The sequence below is a fragment of the Lucilia cuprina genome, chromosome 6 (genome assembly GCF_022045245.1).
Source record: "Lucilia cuprina isolate Lc7/37 chromosome 6, ASM2204524v1, whole genome shotgun sequence".
In the NCBI taxonomy this organism is placed as follows: domain Eukaryota; kingdom Metazoa; phylum Arthropoda; class Insecta; order Diptera; family Calliphoridae; genus Lucilia; species Lucilia cuprina.
The window spans coordinates 3,511,564-3,528,752 of NC_060954.1; the positions used below are offsets into that span (position 1 = coordinate 3,511,564).

At 31.8% G+C, this 17,189-nt stretch overlaps 4 protein-coding genes across 5 annotated transcripts; 2 read left to right on the forward strand and 2 right to left on the reverse strand.

Moving 5' to 3' along the window:
- Window positions 1-2,529: 2,529 nt before the first annotated feature.
- Window positions 2,530-4,662, forward strand: LOC111683660 (maltase A3-like). Its single transcript, XM_023445759.2, has 5 exons — window positions 2,530-3,694; window positions 3,760-3,867; window positions 3,920-4,263; window positions 4,324-4,464; window positions 4,533-4,662. Exons 1-5 carry the CDS (start codon window positions 2,570-2,572, stop codon window positions 4,597-4,599), a joined length of 1,785 nt encoding a protein of 594 aa, XP_023301527.2. The 5' UTR covers window positions 2,530-2,569; the 3' UTR covers window positions 4,600-4,662.
- Window positions 4,663-5,979: 1,317 nt separating this feature from the next.
- LOC111683688 (maltase A3-like) lies at window positions 5,980-8,540 on the forward strand. Its single transcript, XM_023445788.2, has 5 exons — window positions 5,980-7,172; window positions 7,633-7,740; window positions 7,808-8,151; window positions 8,212-8,355; window positions 8,427-8,540. Exons 1-5 carry the CDS (start codon window positions 6,042-6,044, stop codon window positions 8,491-8,493), a joined length of 1,794 nt encoding a protein of 597 aa, XP_023301556.2. The 5' UTR covers window positions 5,980-6,041; the 3' UTR covers window positions 8,494-8,540.
- On the reverse strand, window positions 8,391-11,306 carry LOC111683687 (maltase A3-like). Its single transcript, XM_023445787.2, has 5 exons — window positions 10,927-11,306; window positions 9,950-10,863; window positions 8,956-9,410; window positions 8,746-8,889; window positions 8,391-8,682 (listed from the first exon to the last, which is right to left on the reverse strand). Exons 1-5 carry the CDS (start codon window positions 11,147-11,149, stop codon window positions 8,568-8,570), a joined length of 1,851 nt encoding a protein of 616 aa, XP_023301555.2. The 5' UTR covers window positions 11,150-11,306; the 3' UTR covers window positions 8,391-8,567.
- A 2,722-nt stretch (window positions 11,307-14,028) lies between these two features.
- On the reverse strand, window positions 14,029-16,989 carry LOC111683686 (maltase A3). Of its 2 annotated transcripts, none has more exons than XR_006941452.1 (5): window positions 15,963-16,989; window positions 15,654-15,907; window positions 14,992-15,593; window positions 14,348-14,491; window positions 14,029-14,278 (listed from the first exon to the last, which is right to left on the reverse strand). XR_006941452.1 is itself a non-coding variant. In XM_023445786.2 (5 exons), exons 1-5 carry the CDS (start codon window positions 16,584-16,586, stop codon window positions 14,203-14,205), a joined length of 1,749 nt encoding a protein of 582 aa, XP_023301554.2. In that variant the 5' UTR covers window positions 16,587-16,986; the 3' UTR covers window positions 14,031-14,202. The 2 variants fall into 2 exon arrangements, 1 of the variants encoding a protein (XP_023301554.2); XM_023445786.2 differs by having other exon boundaries at window positions 14,031-14,278; window positions 14,943-15,593; window positions 15,963-16,986.
- Window positions 16,990-17,189: the final 200 nt, after the last annotated feature.

Consider the following 17,189-nt stretch of genomic DNA (forward strand, 5'->3'; position numbering starts at 1 on the left):
CTATAGATTAGTCTATAGTCTGGACTATAGATTAGTCTATAGTCTGGACTATAGATTAGTCTATAGTCTGGACTATAGATAAGTCTATAGTCTGGACTATAGATTAGTATTTAGCCTGGATTATAGATTAGTCTATAGTCTGAACTATAAATTTGTTTGTATTCTGGAATATAGATTAGTCTACAGTCTAGACTACAGAGTATTCTATAGTCTGGATTATAGATTAGTCTATAGTTTTGTATATAGTCTGGATTATACATTATTCTATAGTCGGTACCATAGATTGGTCTATAATCTTGACTATAGATTTGTCTATAGCGTCCAGATTATAAATTTGTCTATGAACTGTACTATAGCCTGGCCTATAGATTAGTCTATAGTTTGGACTATATATAGGTCTACAGTTGGACTATAGATCAGTCTATAGTCTAATAAGCTATATTTATAGACTATAGAATAGTTTAATATCGCAATAATGGATTTTTAATTTTCTTCAAGATTATATAAAGGAAAAATATGTTACTTGCGATATTATGATCAATCATTATTAATACCAATAAAACAAATACAAAATCTTGTAATAATCTGTTGCAACAAGGTAAAATCACGTTAGTAGTTTTTTTTGCGAACTTTATTTAATTTAGAAATTTTTAAACATTTAAATTATAATGCATAATAGATTTATCTATAAACAACTTTAACGAAATTCTAATTTTTGAAATAAGCACTTTTTCCATGTAGTCACAGACATAAACATATTGAATGAAAATGTAGAAAACTTTTTCTCATTAACTTAAATGTGCATGACGAAGATTTTGCAACGAAATTTATTTTGTAATCAATATTTCCTAGATAATCAAGGAAGCAAGTCTGCCAATATATGTACATATGAACAAGGACATATTTTTTTTCTAAATACTTGGCAATGAAATATGAAACTTTGACAAGCAAAAACAAAGTTTGTGTAAAGGAAATATATGTATTTGTTAAAACATTTAAGAAAAAAGCTCTATGCTCCCTCCAGTAAAATAGGGATGTTGGGTGGTACTGTCTTAATATAAACTTAACTTTTTGCTTTACTTATTTTATCAACAAGTTTATGGAAAATACTTGAGAGTTTCATCACCAACCAGCAGCACTTGTCAGTCAAACTAACTACACAGTTATGAAAAGTAAAAACTGCTTGTGATTATATTCTTCCACTTCATTACCAAGCTAATGGTGGAGGGAGTCTAAGAACCACCTGACAATTAAAAATTTTCACTCTAGTGCATTGAGTGCATATGTAAACAAGAACAGTATTTGTCAAATACTTTTGCTGTAAAATACGTTAAAGAAACAAAAAAATGGTTTTCTTTGTCAAAACTAAAAATGTACTTGAAATTAAATTTATAAGATTTTTTTATCTAGGAATAAAGCTTTTGGGGTCAGGATGTTGTCAATACGAGACTGTTAAAGGGTTCTAAACAGAGTATAGACTAATTAATAGTCCAGAGTTCAGTCTATAGTCTAGACTATAGTACAGTCTATAATCTAGACTATAGATCTGTCTATAGTTCAGACTATAGATCATTCTATAGTCCAGACTATAGATCAGTCTATAGACCAGACTATAGATCAGTCTATAGTCCAGACTATAGATGAGTCTATAGTCCAGGCTATAGATCAGTCTATAGTCCAGGCTATAGATAAGTCTATAGTCCAGACTATAGATCAGTCTATAGTCCAGGCTATAGATCAGTATATAGGCCAGACTATAGATCAGTCTATAGTTCAGACTATAGATCACTCTATAGTTTAGACTATAGATCAGTCTATAGTCCAGACTATAGAACAGTCTATAGTCCAGACTATAGAACAGTCTATAGTCCAGACTATAGAACAGTCTATAGTCCAGACTATAGAACTGTCTATAGTCCAGACTATAGATCAGTCTATAGTCCAGACTATAGATCAGTCTAAAGTCCAGGCTATAGATCAGTCTATAGTCCAGACTATAGATCAGTCTATAATCCAGACTATAGATCAGTCTATAGTCCATACTAAAGATCAGTCTATAGTCCAGACTATAGATCAGTCTATAGTCCAGACTATAGATCAGTCTATAGTCCAGACTATAGATCGGTCTATAGTTCAGACTATAGATCAGTCTATAGTCCAGACTATAGATCGGTCTATAGTCCAGACTAAAGTCTAGACTATAGATCAGTCTATAGTCCAAACTAAAGATCAGTCTATAGTCCAGACTATAGATCAGTCTATAGTCCAGACTACAGATCAGTCTATAGTCTGGACTGTATAATGTTTGCGTTATTTATTTGTGCAGATTTTTTTCAGTGTAATTTTAATTAAAAATTAATAATAGAACATTGTTCTTTAAATTGCACATTTTATCTAAGTAAACATAACAATGATTTAAACAAATAAACTTCAAAATGATTCCAAAGTTACAACAAGATAGCAAATTATTAGCAAGAACTAAGAAAACTATAAATATAACTGAAGAACTGAAAAATACTTCAGTATTTAAAAAAAATTGTTTAAACAAAAAACTTTAAATGGTAGAGAAATGTTGCGACTTTTAATAATAAGTTCTCTATTAATAAGTAATCATAAAATATGTGTTCAAGGTTGCAACGGTCCAGGTGGTGTTGGTCAATCAACAAGCAATACCAAAGATTGGTGGCAAACTTCTCAATTCTATCAAATATATCCCAGATCTTTTATGGACTCTAATGGTGATGGCATAGGCGATTTAAAGGGCATTACTTCGAAATTATCATACCTCAAAGAGATCGGTATTAATGCCACTTGGTTATCACCCATTTATGTCTCACCCATGGCTGATTTTGGTTATGATATAGCAGATTTCTTTGATATACAACCAGAATATGGTACTTTGGAAGATTTTGATGAGCTTATTAAAGAGGCCAATAGTATGGGTATAAAGATTGTAATGGATTTTGTACCCAATCATACGAGTGATGAATGTGTTTGGTTTCGAAAATCTGTTAATCGGGAAAAAGGTTACGAGGACTATTATGTCTGGCACGATGGCTATGTGGATGAAAATGGCACCAGAATACCACCCAGTAATTGGTTGCAAGCTTTTCGTGGTTCAGCCTGGGAATGGAATGAACAAAGACAACAATACTACTTGCATCAATTTGCCGTTAAACAAGTAGATTTAAATTATCGTAATCCCGATGTAGTGGCTCAAATGAAACGTGTCCTAACCTTTTGGTTAGATCGCGGTGTGGCTGGTTTTCGGGTTGATGCTGTACCCTGGATGTTTGAAGTTTTACCCGATGAAAATGGTCGTTATCCCGATGAACCAGTTAGCGGTATAACGGACGATCCTTTAGATGAAAGATATCTCAAGCATATTTATACTCAAGATCAGCCAGAAACTATAGATATGGTTTATCAGTGGCATACTTTATTGGAGGATTATCAGCGTATACATGGTGGTGATACTAGGATATTAATGATTGAAACTTGGTCTGCATTGGATTTAGTAATGCTGATGTATGGCAATAGAACAGCAAATGGGGCTCAAATTCCTTTTAATTTTCAATTTATAGCGGGTGGTAATAGTAACTTGAATAATACCGATATGAAGGCTTCAGGTTTTATTAAGATTATAAAATCTTGGCTGGATAATATGCCGGCGGGAAGAACCGCCAATTGGGTGGTAAGTTGGAAAGTAAAAATCAAAGTTTAATTCATTTGTTTATTGCAAAATCTATCTCTCTCCAGATGGGTAATCATGATAGACGTCGTGTGGGCAGTCGTTATGGTGAGAATCGTATTGATCTAATGAATATGTTGCAAATGTTTTTACCCGGTATAAGTGTCACCTATAATGTGAGTTAGCCCATTAAGTCTGAAATTTACTTATATTTTCTTTCAAATTAAGGGTGAGGAAATTGGCATGCTTGATTTTGAGGTTAGCTGGGAAGATAGTGTTGATCCTGCAGCTTGTAATTCCAACCCCAATATATATGAGCAATTTACTCGTGATCCAGAACGTACCCCCTTCCAATGGTCCACAGCTGCGAATGCAGGCTTTTCTACTGCCTCAAAACCTTGGCTGCCAATTAATCCCAATTATGTCACCGTTAATGTTGAAACCCAGACGGCTCAAACAAAAAGCCATTTAAATGTTTATAAGCAAATGTCCAAACTAAGGCAAACCAAGACCCTACAAGATGGTGCCATAAAATATGGTAATGTGGGCGACAATGTTTTGGCTATAAAAAGGTGGATATAATTATAAAAAACTTTAAAAAGAGTTATTAAGATATGTGTTTGTTTCAAAAGATCTCTAGCCAATGAAAAAACTTATATATTATTGGCTAATGTTTTGGATGAGGCTACCTCGGCCGATGTCAAGGATGCTATCAAGGCTAGTGGCACTTTTAGAACCAAAATATCGAATATTATTTCTACTAGAAAAGAGGGGTAACTTTTATGTTTATTGTTTAATACAATTGAAATTTGTTAAGTAATTTAATGTTTTCCCTTTGCAGCGACTTGGTCACTTTAAATAATGTTTATTTGCAGGGCAATGAGGCCATTATTGTTGAATCTGTATAAGTTTAATCCAAGTTGTAAATTTGTACATTGTGAAATAATTTAAATAAAAATATTTAATTTTTATTTTTTTGCTTTTCAATTAAACTGATAGATAAGTTAAATAGTCAAAGAGATTCAAAAAATTAGAATCTTTCTCGAAAATCTTCTTTAACTAGACCTGGTTCACACTGGGAAACTTTTTTGGGGAAACTTTTCATTTTTGTGCGTAAGTACTTACTTACTTACTTACTTACTTACTTACTTACTTACTTACTTACTTACTTACTTACTTACTTACTTACTTACTTACTTACTTACTTACTTACTTACTTACTTACTTACTTACTTACTTACTTACTTACTTACTTACTTACTTACTTACTTACTTACTTACTTACTTACTTACTTACTTACTTACTTACTTACTTACTTACTTACTTACTTACTTACTTACTTACTTACTTACTTACTTACTTACTTACTTACTTACTTACTTACTTACTTACTTACTTACTTACTTACTTACTTACTTACTTACTTTCTTTCTTACTTACTTACATACTTACTTACTTACTTACTTACTTACTTACTTACTTACTTACTTACTTACTTACTTACTTACTTCCTTACTTACTTACTTACTTACTTACTTACTTACTTACTTACTTACTTACTTACTTACTTACTTACTTAGTTAGTTAGTTAGTTAGTTAGTTAGTTAGTTAGTTAGTTAGTTAGTTAGTTAGTTAGTTAGTTAGTTAGTTAGTTAGTTAGTTAGTTAGTTAGTTAGTTAGTTAGTTAGTTAGTTAGTTAGTTAGTTAGTTAGTTAGTTAGTTAGTTAGTTAGTTAGTTAGTTAGTTAGTTAGTTAGTTAGTTAGTTAGTTAGTTAGTTAGTAGTTAGTTAGTTAGTTAGTTAGTTAGTTAGTTAGTTAGTTAGTTTAGTTAGTTAGTTAGTTAGTTAGTTAGTTAGTTAGTTAGTTAGTTAGTTAGTTAGTTAGTTAGTTAGTTAGTTAGTTAGTTAGTTAGTTAGTTAGTTAGTTAGTTAGTTAGTTAGTTAGTTAGTTAGTTAGTTAGTTAGTTAATTTATTAGTCGCATCACAGTATATATCTGCCATGAGTTCTTTTATCGATTAAGTCATTTTCGACTCATTTCGCAACCATCTAATCTCAATCTACATTTTCTCCGTGTAATTTTAATCAACAACTAAACAATATTTGTTTGTAATTAATACTTTTTATACTAAAACTTAAAACTACAAAAAATAAACAAATAAACTTAAGGGCGACTTTAAAGTTAAGAGATCATTCACTCGAGATAACAAAATTTCTAGTGGGAATTTATAAAACAAAAAATCTAAACAAAACAATAAATCCAGGTATAAAAATCGTAACATTTTACAAAAATAATTTAGTATTCAGTTGAAACTTAAACAGATTCACACGAAATAAGGAATGGTGACAAAATGCTGCAGGCAAAAATTTTACTACTAAATATTTTACTCACAACTACACATATAATGTGGGTAAACAGCTGTACGGGAACGGGAGGAGTCAGTGAATCTGCCTCTAATGCCAAAGATTGGTGGCAAACCTCACAATTTTATCAAATATATCCCAGATCATTTATGGATTCGAATGGTGATGGCATAGGTGACTTAAAGGGCATTACTTCGAAATTGTCATACCTCAAAGAAATCGGCATTAATGCCACTTGGTTGTCTCCTATTTACATGTCACCTATGGCTGATTTTGGTTATGATATAGCAGATTTCTTTGATATACAACCAGAATATGGCACTTTGGAGGATTTTGATGAGCTCATTAAAGAGGCCAATAGATTGGGTCTGAAGATTATTATGGATTTTGTACCCAATCATTCGAGTGATGAAAATGTATGGTTTACTAAATCGGTCAATCGCGAAAAGGGTTATGAAGACTACTATGTCTGGCATGATGGCTATGTTAGTGAAAATGGCACTAGAATACCACCCAGTAATTGGTTGCAAGCTTTCCGTGGTTCTGCCTGGGAATGGAATGAGAAGAGACAACAATACTATTTACATCAATTCGCTGTCAAGCAGCCGGATTTAAATTATCGTAATCCCGATGTAGTGGCTCAAATGAAACGTGTTCTCACCTATTGGTTGGATCGTGGTGTAGCCGGTTTTCGAATTGATGCTGTACCCTGGATGTTTGAGGTGCTACCCGATGAAAATGGTCGTTATCCCGATGAACCTTTAAGTGGTTATACAGATGATCCAGATGATTCTTCATATCTATTGCATATTTATACTCAAGATCAACCGGAAACTATAGATATGGTTTATCAGTGGCATACTTTATTACAGGATTATCAGCGTATACATGGTGGTGATACGCGTGTTTTAATGGTTGAAACTTGGTCTTCATTGGATCAAGTTATGCTGATGTATGGCAATAAGACAGCTGATGGTGCTCAAATTCCTTTTAATTTCCAATTTATTGTTGGTGGTAATGGTAATCAAATTAATACGGATTTAAAGGCTCCTGGTTTTGTGAAAATTATTAAGTCTTGGTTTACTAATATGCCAGCGGGAAGAACTGCTAATTGGGTGGTAAGTATAAAAGGAAAATCAAGTTGTATTATTTACAGAAGACTAGTGTGTGGACTAGTTTATTGAGTATTATATGAATTAGTCTAGACTGCTTTGTAGACTAGTTCATAGACAAGTCAATAAATAAATAGACCTATTATTACTATAGATTAGTAAGCAGACCAGTGCATAGACTGGGCGAAATAATAGTCTATAGACTAGTCCATAGACTAATGAAAAATGGTCTACTAAGTAGTTAGTAGACTCATTCAAAGTTAATAGAATAGTCCATAAGCGAGTCTCTAAAAGGACTTCCTATGCCTGCTCTGTTGAATAGTCAGTAGACTCATCCACAGTTAATAGACTAGTCCATAAGCCAGTCTAACTAGGCAGCAGTGTAGTAAAGAGAGTCGTTATACCTATGCCTGCTCTATACTTGATATTTCTCTCTCTTCTCTCTCTCTCTCATTTTACTATCTAGATGGGCAATCACGATAAACGTCGTGTAGGTAGTCGTTATGGTGAGAATCGCATTGATCTCATGAATATGTTACAAATGTTTCTACCCGGTGTTAGCATCACCTACAATGTAAGTTTGAACAACTGTGCCCATCGACTTCTTCATTCAAAATATTCCTTTTCTTCCTTCCAAAAAGGGTGATGAACTCGGTATGCTCGATTTAGATATCTCCTGGGAAGACAGTGTAGATCCAGCTGCCTGCAATTCTAATCCCAATATTTATGAACAATTTACTCGTGATCCAGCACGTACCCCTTTCCAATGGTCATCCGCAGCTAATGCAGGCTTTTCAACCAACGATAAAACCTGGCTGCCCATTAATCCCAATTATGTTACCGTTAATGTGGAAACAGAAAGATCTCAAACAAAAAGTCATTTAAATGTTTATAAGAAAATGTCCCAGCTAAGACAAACCAAGACCCTACAAGAGGGTGCTATACAATATGGTAATGTGGGTGATAATGTGTTGGCCATTAAAAGGTAAGTTTGGAAAAAAAATCAAATTTTGAAAGGAAATTTATAGATTTGCCTTTTCCATAGATCTTTGGCTAATGATAAAACATATATACTATTGGCCAATGTTTTGGACAATGCGGTACAATCAGTGGATGTGACAGGTATTGTTAAGGAAACTGGTAACTTTAAGATCAAAATTCCTAATATTATTTCCACACGAAATGAAGGGTGAGTTCTTTTCTTTTTTAAGAATATTCAATATGTTTTTTATTAATATTTTTATTTAAATTTTATTTTAGCGACTTGGTCACTTTAAGTAGTGTTAACTTAGCGGGTAATGAGGCCATTATTTTAGAATCAGTTTAAAACTATAAAAATATAAATGTTAAAATAAAAATCTTAAAAATAAAAAAAAATATATTGAAATGATTTTAATTTATTTAATCCGCCTTGTAGTAAGTAAAATAACCCACTGTGGTGGTAAGTTTGCCGGTAGATTTCAAAATGACAGCATCTTTGGGTTGTAAAGTAATGGAGTTGGTTGTGACATGATCACTGAAATCGTAAATAATTGTTAATAATCTATTTATATGAAAAAAGCTTGTGGAATAAACTTACTTCCTTTTAGCTTTAGAAGCTGGGGTTACTAAAACATAGACCATTTCGGCAGGTACATCTCTTAAAGTTTTTTGCAAATCCACAGTTTCTTCATTATCGAAAATATTGATTAAAGTTATATAGGTAAACTCATGCAAAAGATATCTAGCAAAGATAAGCAAACTTTATTAAACAAAAATTTTCTAAAAAAAAAAAATCCACCCCACCCACCTTTTAACCGCCAAAACATTTTGATTAACCGCCATAACTTGTGTCTGTCCATATTTTATTGCAGGTTGATTTCTTACGAACGATTGAATATTTCGAAAAATATTCAAATGACTTGATGGCTGATGTTTCTCCCATTCCATATTGACATCCCAGTAATCGGGAGCCACTGGCAACCAAGTCTTATTGGCCGTACTAAAACCACTTTGAGGATCACGATTCCATTGAAATGGTGTACGTTCCGGATCACGTGAAAGCGTTTCATATATATCGGGATTGGAATTGCAGGCTGAAGGGTCAACGGTATCATTCCAAGAAATCCAAACATCTTTCATACCAATCTCTTCGCCATTATAGGTAACACTACAGCCGGGCAGGGTGAGTATGAGCATGTTTAACATATCTATACGATCGGTTCCCAAACGGGAAGCAACACGATTTTTGTCATGGTTGCCAAGCTGCATTTAATAAAAGATATTTGAAAAAATTTATTTTTATTAAAAGCTTTAAACATTTTTGGTTTAAATATAAAAAATAAGCTTCAAAAAGTTTTTGTTAAAAAATTGTTTTGGAAAAAAGCTTTTGTAAAAAAAATTAGATGGAATCTTTCGTTAAAAAAATAGTTTTGAAAAAAATGTTTGTTAACATTAAAATAAAGATTTTGTTAAACTTTTCTAAGAAATAAACTTTCGTTAAAAAAGCTTTTGTGAAAAGCTTTTGTTAAAAAAGCTTTCACCAAAAAAATTAAAAGCTTTTTAGCAAAATTTATGAAAAAAATATTTAAAAAATTTTTTTATTCTGGTGAAGAGATATTAATTGGTATAAAAGGTCTTCGTGGTTAAAAGAGTTGTTTGTGTATGAAAATCAAAAAGCTTTTTTAAAACCTATTTCAAAAAAGTGTCTAAATTTTAATCTTCTGATAGTGGAAGTTCACAAAAAGCTCTTTAGAAATTCAAAATCACTTTAAAGAAACTTTCACTAAAATCTCATTACTTACCACCCAATTAGCCGTCCGGCCCTGGGGCATATTGTCTAACCAGCTATGGATAATATCAGCATAATTATAAGCATTCGAATTATTATTCAAAGAACTAATAAGCAAAAAATTAAAGGGTATTTGAGCTCCCTCCATGGTGGCATTACCATAATACTGCATTACCACCGATATGGGTGAATAAGTTTCGGCCATAATGATACGATCCTCACCACCAAATTCATATTTAAAATCATCCAAAACCTGGCGCCATTGATAGACCAAATCTATAGTCTCTGGTTGATCAACAGTATAGATATGTTGCAAATAACCATAATCATCGGGATCTTGAACATTGGGATTTCTGGGTTCATCGGGTAAATTGCCTTCAGCATCTGGAGCACGCTCGAAAATATGTGGCACAGCATCAATGCGAAAGCCAGCTACACCCTTATGCAACCAGAAACGTAAAACATCTTTCATAGTGGCCTGCACTATGGGATTGCGATAGTTGAGATCGGGTTGTTTTTTCACAAACTGATGAAAATAGTACTCCTGACGCCCCTCATGCCACTCCCAGGCGGAACCGCGAAAAACACTCAACCAATTAGTGGGTGGATGACGAACACCATCTATTATCTTACCCGGATGCCAGATATAGAAATCTTTATAGAAAGGATCTTTTTCTGCCGAACGTTTAAACCACTCACACTCATCACTGCTGTGATTGGGTACAAAATCCAATATTATCTTAATGCCCAATTGTTGAGCTTTTTTCATTAAATTCTCAAAATCTTGCATGCTACCAAATAGTGGATCAATCTCATAGAAATTAGCAATATCATAACCAAAATCAGCCATGGGCGATTTAAATATGGGCGACAGCCAAGTGGCTGTTATATTAATCTCTTTCAAATAATCCAACTTTTCCGTTATGCCTAAAAGAAAAAGAGTTTTTTGTGATAATTTTAAGAGTTTTCTTTTTTTTTTTTTTCTCTTACCTTTTAAATCGCCCACACCATCACCATCGCTGTCTTTAAATGACCTTGGATAGATTTGATAGAATGAAGCAGTCTGCCACCATTTACTGGCTGCCTCATAATCCTGCAATTTCTTTTCATCATTCCATGTAACGAAATCAAAATGGGCATGATAATTTGGAAACACACCAGCCCAAACTGCAGATGCTAATGCTAAGATCAGCAAAGCAGAGTGTTGCCACATTATATGTTTAGCTTAAATTTTTTGTAAAAATTTTTAAATGAAAAGAGAACAAAATTTAGTCTCCTTTCTTTTACTTCTCCTCAATCGCTATTTGTAGTATATTTTCTATAGACTGCTAGCCACCAAAGTTGTTTACTTTTCGATGGCAAATTGTCAACTAAAAACAAATATTTATTTTCATTACAAACGAAAATTTAAATGATCGCAGTCAGGGTAGGAAAATTGTAAATTTGTTAATGGTACTAAATACGAAATAACACTACTTTTTTACCAGGATCACAATATAGTTTAAAAGGACTAATTTAAAATTGTTTAAATCTTTAAAATGATTAAACAAATTTAAAATAGTAATTCTCTTTCACTTGTCGTTTTAACTAAATTTTATTATTTAAAATTAATAATACTAAATGTTCAAATAGTAATTTTCCATCTCTGCTGCTTACTCACTAATCTTTTCGTTTACTCTTTAACCAGTTCATTTTATCTCTCTCCTCCTCCTCTTCCATGATCACTGTTATTTAATTTGTTTATTAAGCTTTTTAATACAAAGATCAATATTTTGTTGTTGTTTTTATTTATTATTTAAAATTGCATATTTGTTTGTAAACAAATAGCTTCTCCGCTAAAGAGAGGAATTATTGAAGGGGGAGAATTATTAAGTTACGAGTTGTTTGTGTATTTTTTTGTTAAAATTTTATTTTATGGCGAAAAAGATATTAATAAGAATTTAATAATAAAATGGGAAAATATTGTTTTTTTTATGTTTAAAATTTTTAAATTAAAGAGTTGCCAATTGAATATTAATGAAAACAATTTCAGGCAAATTAATTTTTAAATTAAAAAAAAAATAATTTTTATTGAAGAGTTTGTGAAAATTTGTATTTGTAAAGACAAATAAATTTTAAGTGAGAAATTATTTTGTTGTGAATTTGGTTTTTAAGAGAAATTTAAAATTTTAGTAAAAAATCGAGTATTTAGTAAAAAAAATAGATTTTTAGTCAAAAATCGAATTTTTAGTAAAAAATCGATTTTTTTAGTCAAAAATCGAATTTTTAGTAAAAAAATCGAGTTTTTAGTAAAAATCGAATTTTGAGTAACAAATCGAATTTTAGTAAAAAATCGAATTTTTAGTAAAAATCGAATTTTTAATAAAAAATCGACTTTTTAGTAAAAAATCGGATTTTTAACTAAAAAATCGAATTTTAGTAAAAAATTGAATTTTTAGTAAAAATTCGATTTTTTACTAAAATTCGATTTGTTACTCAAAATTCGATTTTTACTAAAAACTCGATTTTTTACTAAAAATTCGATTTTTACTAAAAAATTCGATTTTTTTACTAAAAAAGGTAGATTTCTTGTAAAAATTTAGTATAATTCGAATTTTAGTAAAAAACTAATTTTTAGTAAATTAAGAGGTTTTTAACTAAATATACCCTGCATACACTATAGTGGTTCAGGATTATAGGCTCAGAATCACTTTCTGAATCGATTAAGCTATGTATGTCCGTCCATCCGTCTGTCTATGAGCCCGTGTAATGCAGAACTAGAACTGAACTAGAACTAGAACTGAACTAGAACTGAACTATAACTGAACTATAACTGAACTAGAACTGAACTAGAACTGAACTAGAACTGAACTAGAACTGAACTAGAACTGAACTAGAACTGAACTAGAACTGAACTAGAACTAGAACTGAACTAGAAATGAACTAGAACTAAACTAGAACTGAACTAGAACTAAACTAGAACTGAACTAAAACTGAACTTGAACTGGAACTGGTCGGCCAGTTAGTAAGTTAGTTAGTTGGTTAGTTACTTTATTATAGTGACCTCGGATTAAGATGGAGTTGTTTTTTCACAAACACGTTAAAGTACTTCTGACGCCCCTCATGCCTCTCCCACTTACTCAGTTAGTGGGTTGATAGATAAAGGATGATGTTAGTTCAAAATCTTGACACTTCCAAGATTGTTAAATAATACTTTTTAATATAAATTCATATTATGTTCCAAAACATAAAAGTATTTGTACAATTCACAATCGATGTCGTAACGTTGTAGCATTGCATGTGTATTGTGAATTGGACAATTAATTTTCAAATATTTTAAAAATCTTTTCATTAAAAATTTTGATGCTTACTTTTCCTTTTGCCCCCAATAACACTAAATTTAATTTATGATAACCAATGTATTGTTATTAATTTGTATTATTATTTATAGCGAAATGTCAGTGCACAGAGTTACGATGCATGGCTTTAGCCTTAAAAAATAATAACAATTTGGTGATAAGAATTATTATTTCAGTTTTTTTTTTTTTTTGTTAATCATCCATGAAAAAAACATTTCTTGGTTGTTGATCTTAAATTTATAATTATGACCTTATCAATAAGTACAAAAAAATTTTGAGAACAAGAACACGATCCCCATAATCCCATGATTAGAAAATTAATTTATTGTTTGGAATGATTTAAATAAATAAAAATAATATACAAAAATATGTATGTAAATATAAAGAGAACATTAAAAGTGATTGATGTGGAAAAAGAGAGAGAGAAAGAACACCAAACATTTGCAAAATAAACAAATGATCGCACAAATAAAAGGGGAAGGTGCGTGCAGTGAAATGTGAGCGATTTTAAGAGATCGCTCTTTTAGAACTCAATGAGCTTTTGTTTAAATGGGGAACATTCACAAAGAAATAAATAATCAAATTTTGGCAAACATTTTCATTTAATTAAAATGCAACAAACAAACAAGATCTGTTGTGTGTATATTTATTATTTTTTAGCAATTTCGAAGAGCTTTTTTGTTAAATTTATTTTGCTTAAATTTGCTTTTTTGCTTTGCATTTTTTAATATAAATTAACATTTAGTTTAAACTCTTACTCCTCCTCCTTCTCTTGTAATCTGATTTTCAACAAACTACAAAAACTTCACTTATTTCATGTATTTAGTATAAAAAACATTTATTCATTTTGTTTTATTATTATTTTCTTTTTCATAAATAAAACATAGAAATATTTCACAGTCAGCACAATTTGTTATTCCATAATATGTTATGCTTTTTGGGTTGATTTAATAACAACTGCTTCTTTGGGTAATAGCACAACACTATTGCTGGAAACTTTGTCGCTAAAGTTTTTAAAGAAAAAAAGATTTTAAGAAAAAATATAAAATGTTAAATCTATTTTAAAAGCTTACCCTTTTCTTCTAATAGATTTATCTGTTACCACAACGTATTCAAATTCTGAAGATAAGTTGCTAAAAAGTTCATTTAAATTAACCGTTTGAACCGTATCGAAGATGTTCATTAGGGTTATGAAAGTGAAATCACCGGCAAGGGAACTACAAAAGACACGTAGAATATTAACAAAAGCTTTAAAGAATATCAAAGTTTTGAAGCTTTACTTAAGCTTTTAAGCTTAACTAAAACGTTTAAACTTAACATAAACTTTTAAATATTACTAAAGCTTTTATGATTAACTACAGATTTTGAGCTTTATTAAAACTTTTAAGCTTAACTTTAAGCTTAACTTTACTTAAGCTTTTAAGCTTTTTCAAAACGTTTGAAATCTTTTAAAACTTTTAAGCTTAACTGACGCTTTTATTAATTACTTAAGCTTATACTTATCGCAAACTTTTTCTTATTTTTTAAAGCTTTAAAGATTTTCTAAAATATTTAAGTAATAATTTAAAGCTTAACTTAAAAACATTTAGGTTTTCAAAAAAGTTTAAGCTTAAAACAACCTCTGCGCCTTACAAAAGCTTTATTAAAAATTTGCCAAGAGTTACTCACCGCTTAATAGCCAAAACATCATGATTATATGCCTTAACCTTTGTCTCACCATCTCTCAAAGAATTCTCCGCTCGCAACAATTGCAATTGTTTGAAAATATTCAAATGACTGAGAGAAATACCACGTTGACGTTTCAGATTTTCCATCTTATACTGAGGACTCACCGGCAACCATGTGGTATTACCCGAAGAAAACCCAGCATTCAACTCGTCGCTCCACTGAAAGGGTGTACGAGCTGGATCACGAGAACGAGTTTCATAACCATCCTCTGCACCATTGCAGGCTTGAGGATCTACAGTTTCCTGCCAAGAAATCCAGACATCAGTCATGCCAATCTCTTCACCATTATAGGTTACACTGCAGCCGGGTAATGTTAGCAACAACATATTGAACATGTCAATGCGATCGGCACCAAAACGAGAACCCACACGATTTTTATCATGATTACCCACCACCCAATTGGCAGTACGACCGGCAGGCATTTTACTCAGCCATTCATTAATTAAATTGGCATAATGATAGGCATCGGAATCATTCCACAAATAACTGATCATTTGAAAGTTGAAGGGGATTTGAGCACCCTCTGCTGTTACGTTGCCATAGTATTCCATGACTATTTCTATGGGAGACCAGGTTTCAACCATAAGGATTCTGCAGACAACAATATTGTTCTTATTAAATTTTATATTTAAATGTTAATCGAAACATTACCTTTCATCGCCACCATTATCCTTTTGGAATTGTTGCAAAACCTGACGCCATTCATACACCAAATGGGGAGTTTCTGGTTGATCCACCGTGTATATATGATGAACATAACCATAATCATCTGGATCATTAGTCCAATCATTGCGTGGCTCATCTGGATAATTACCCTCAGCATCGGGAGCTATTTCAAAAGCATGATATATAGCATCTACGCGAAAACCATCAATGCCTTTTTCCAACCAAAAACGCAAGATATTCTGAAAGTTTAAGTTAAAACAAACTACTTTACTCTAAAAGTTTTCTAAAACTTACATTCATTGCATCTCGAACTTTAGGATTGCGAAAATTAAAATCCGGTTGCTTTTTGTGGAACTGATGCAAATAATACTCCTGACGCCCTTCATGCCATTCCCAGGCTGAACCTCTAAATACACTAACCCAATTATTGGGTGCTGTTCTGGTACCATTTACTATTTTACCCGGATGCCAAACATAATAGTCTTTATACTCCGGATCTCTATTGGCCGATTTTATAAACCACTCACACTCATCGCTCGAATGATTGGGTACAAAATCCAATATTATTCTCACACCCTGTTCCTTGGATTTTTTCATTAAATCTTCAAAATCTTCCATGGTGCCAAACAATGGATCCACCTCAGTAAAATTAGAAATATCATAACCAAAATCGGCCATGGGAGACTTAAGAAATGGCGAAAGCCAAGTAGCTGCTATACCTATTTCCTTCAAATACGCCAACTTACTGGTGACACCCTTTAAATCTCCCACACCATCACCATCAGAGTCCTTAAATGAACGTGGATAGATTTGATAGAATGATGCCGTCTCCCACCATCCTTTAGTTCTTATTTCTGCGTGTATTGAACTAAAAATTGCCCACAGCACTACCACCGCTAACGTCCACTTGCTTGTCATGTTTGCTGACTATTAAATGCATTGGGCTGATTATGTTCTTTAGAAAGCTTAAAATTATTTTTTTCTTTATGACTTTTTCAATAGTGTTAAGGAATTATTATTTATCTTTACTGCTTAATTTTATTTTATAGTGATTAGAAAATCAATTTTGGTCGATAATTGAAAACAATTTATAACGTTATAAAATTTCATATCTTTATAATAGTTTTGATTTGATGTTCTGCGATTTGAGCATAAATATGATGAGGTAGTCGTCAGGAAAATTAGGAAGTAAAGACGAATTAATAAAAATAATATGAATAAAGGTAAAACTCAATTAGATCTATATCTGAACTAGATTTGAACTAGAACAGAACAAGAACTGAACTAGAACTAAACTGGAACTGAACTAAAACTGAGCTAGAACTGAACTAGAACTGAATTAAAACTGAACTAGAACTGAACTAGAACTGAACTAGAACTGAACTAGAACTGAACTAGAACTGAACTAGAACTGAACTAGAATTGAACTAGAACTGAACTAGAACTGAACTAGAACTGAACTAGAACTGAACTAGAACTGAACTAGAACTGAACTAGAACTGAACTAGAACTGAACTAGAA

Coding starts and splice junctions, on each gene's coding strand:
- LOC111683660 (XM_023445759.2), top strand. CDS start 2,570: ATGTTGCGACTTTTAATAATAAGTTCTCTATTAATAAGTAATCATAAA. Junction 3,868..3,919: donor GTATAAGTGTCACCTATAAT/GTGAGTTAGCCC, acceptor TTTCAAATTAAG/GGTGAGGAAATTGGCATGCT. Junction 4,264..4,323: donor AATGTTTTGGCTATAAAAAG/GTGGATATAATT, acceptor TTGTTTCAAAAG/ATCTCTAGCCAATGAAAAAA.
- LOC111683688 (XM_023445788.2), top strand. CDS start 6,042: ATGCTGCAGGCAAAAATTTTACTACTAAATATTTTACTCACAACTACA. Junction 7,173..7,632: donor GAAGAACTGCTAATTGGGTG/GTAAGTATAAAA, acceptor TTTACTATCTAG/ATGGGCAATCACGATAAACG. Junction 8,152..8,211: donor AATGTGTTGGCCATTAAAAG/GTAAGTTTGGAA, acceptor CCTTTTCCATAG/ATCTTTGGCTAATGATAAAA.
- LOC111683687 (XM_023445787.2), bottom strand. CDS start 11,149: ATGTGGCAACACTCTGCTTTGCTGATCTTAGCATTAGCATCTGCAGTT. Junction 10,864..10,926: donor TGGTGTGGGCGATTTAAAAG/GTAAGAGAAAAA, acceptor TTTTTCTTTTAG/GCATAACGGAAAAGTTGGAT. Junction 8,683..8,745: donor GCTTCTAAAGCTAAAAGGAA/GTAAGTTTATTC, acceptor TTACGATTTCAG/TGATCATGTCACAACCAACT.
- LOC111683686 (XM_023445786.2), bottom strand. CDS start 16,586: ATGACAAGCAAGTGGACGTTAGCGGTGGTAGTGCTGTGGGCAATTTTT. Junction 15,594..15,653: donor GATAATGGTGGCGATGAAAG/GTAATGTTTCGA, acceptor TGTTGTCTGCAG/AATCCTTATGGTTGAAACCT. Junction 14,279..14,347: donor AAATCTATTAGAAGAAAAGG/GTAAGCTTTTAA, acceptor TAAAAACTTTAG/CGACAAAGTTTCCAGCAATA.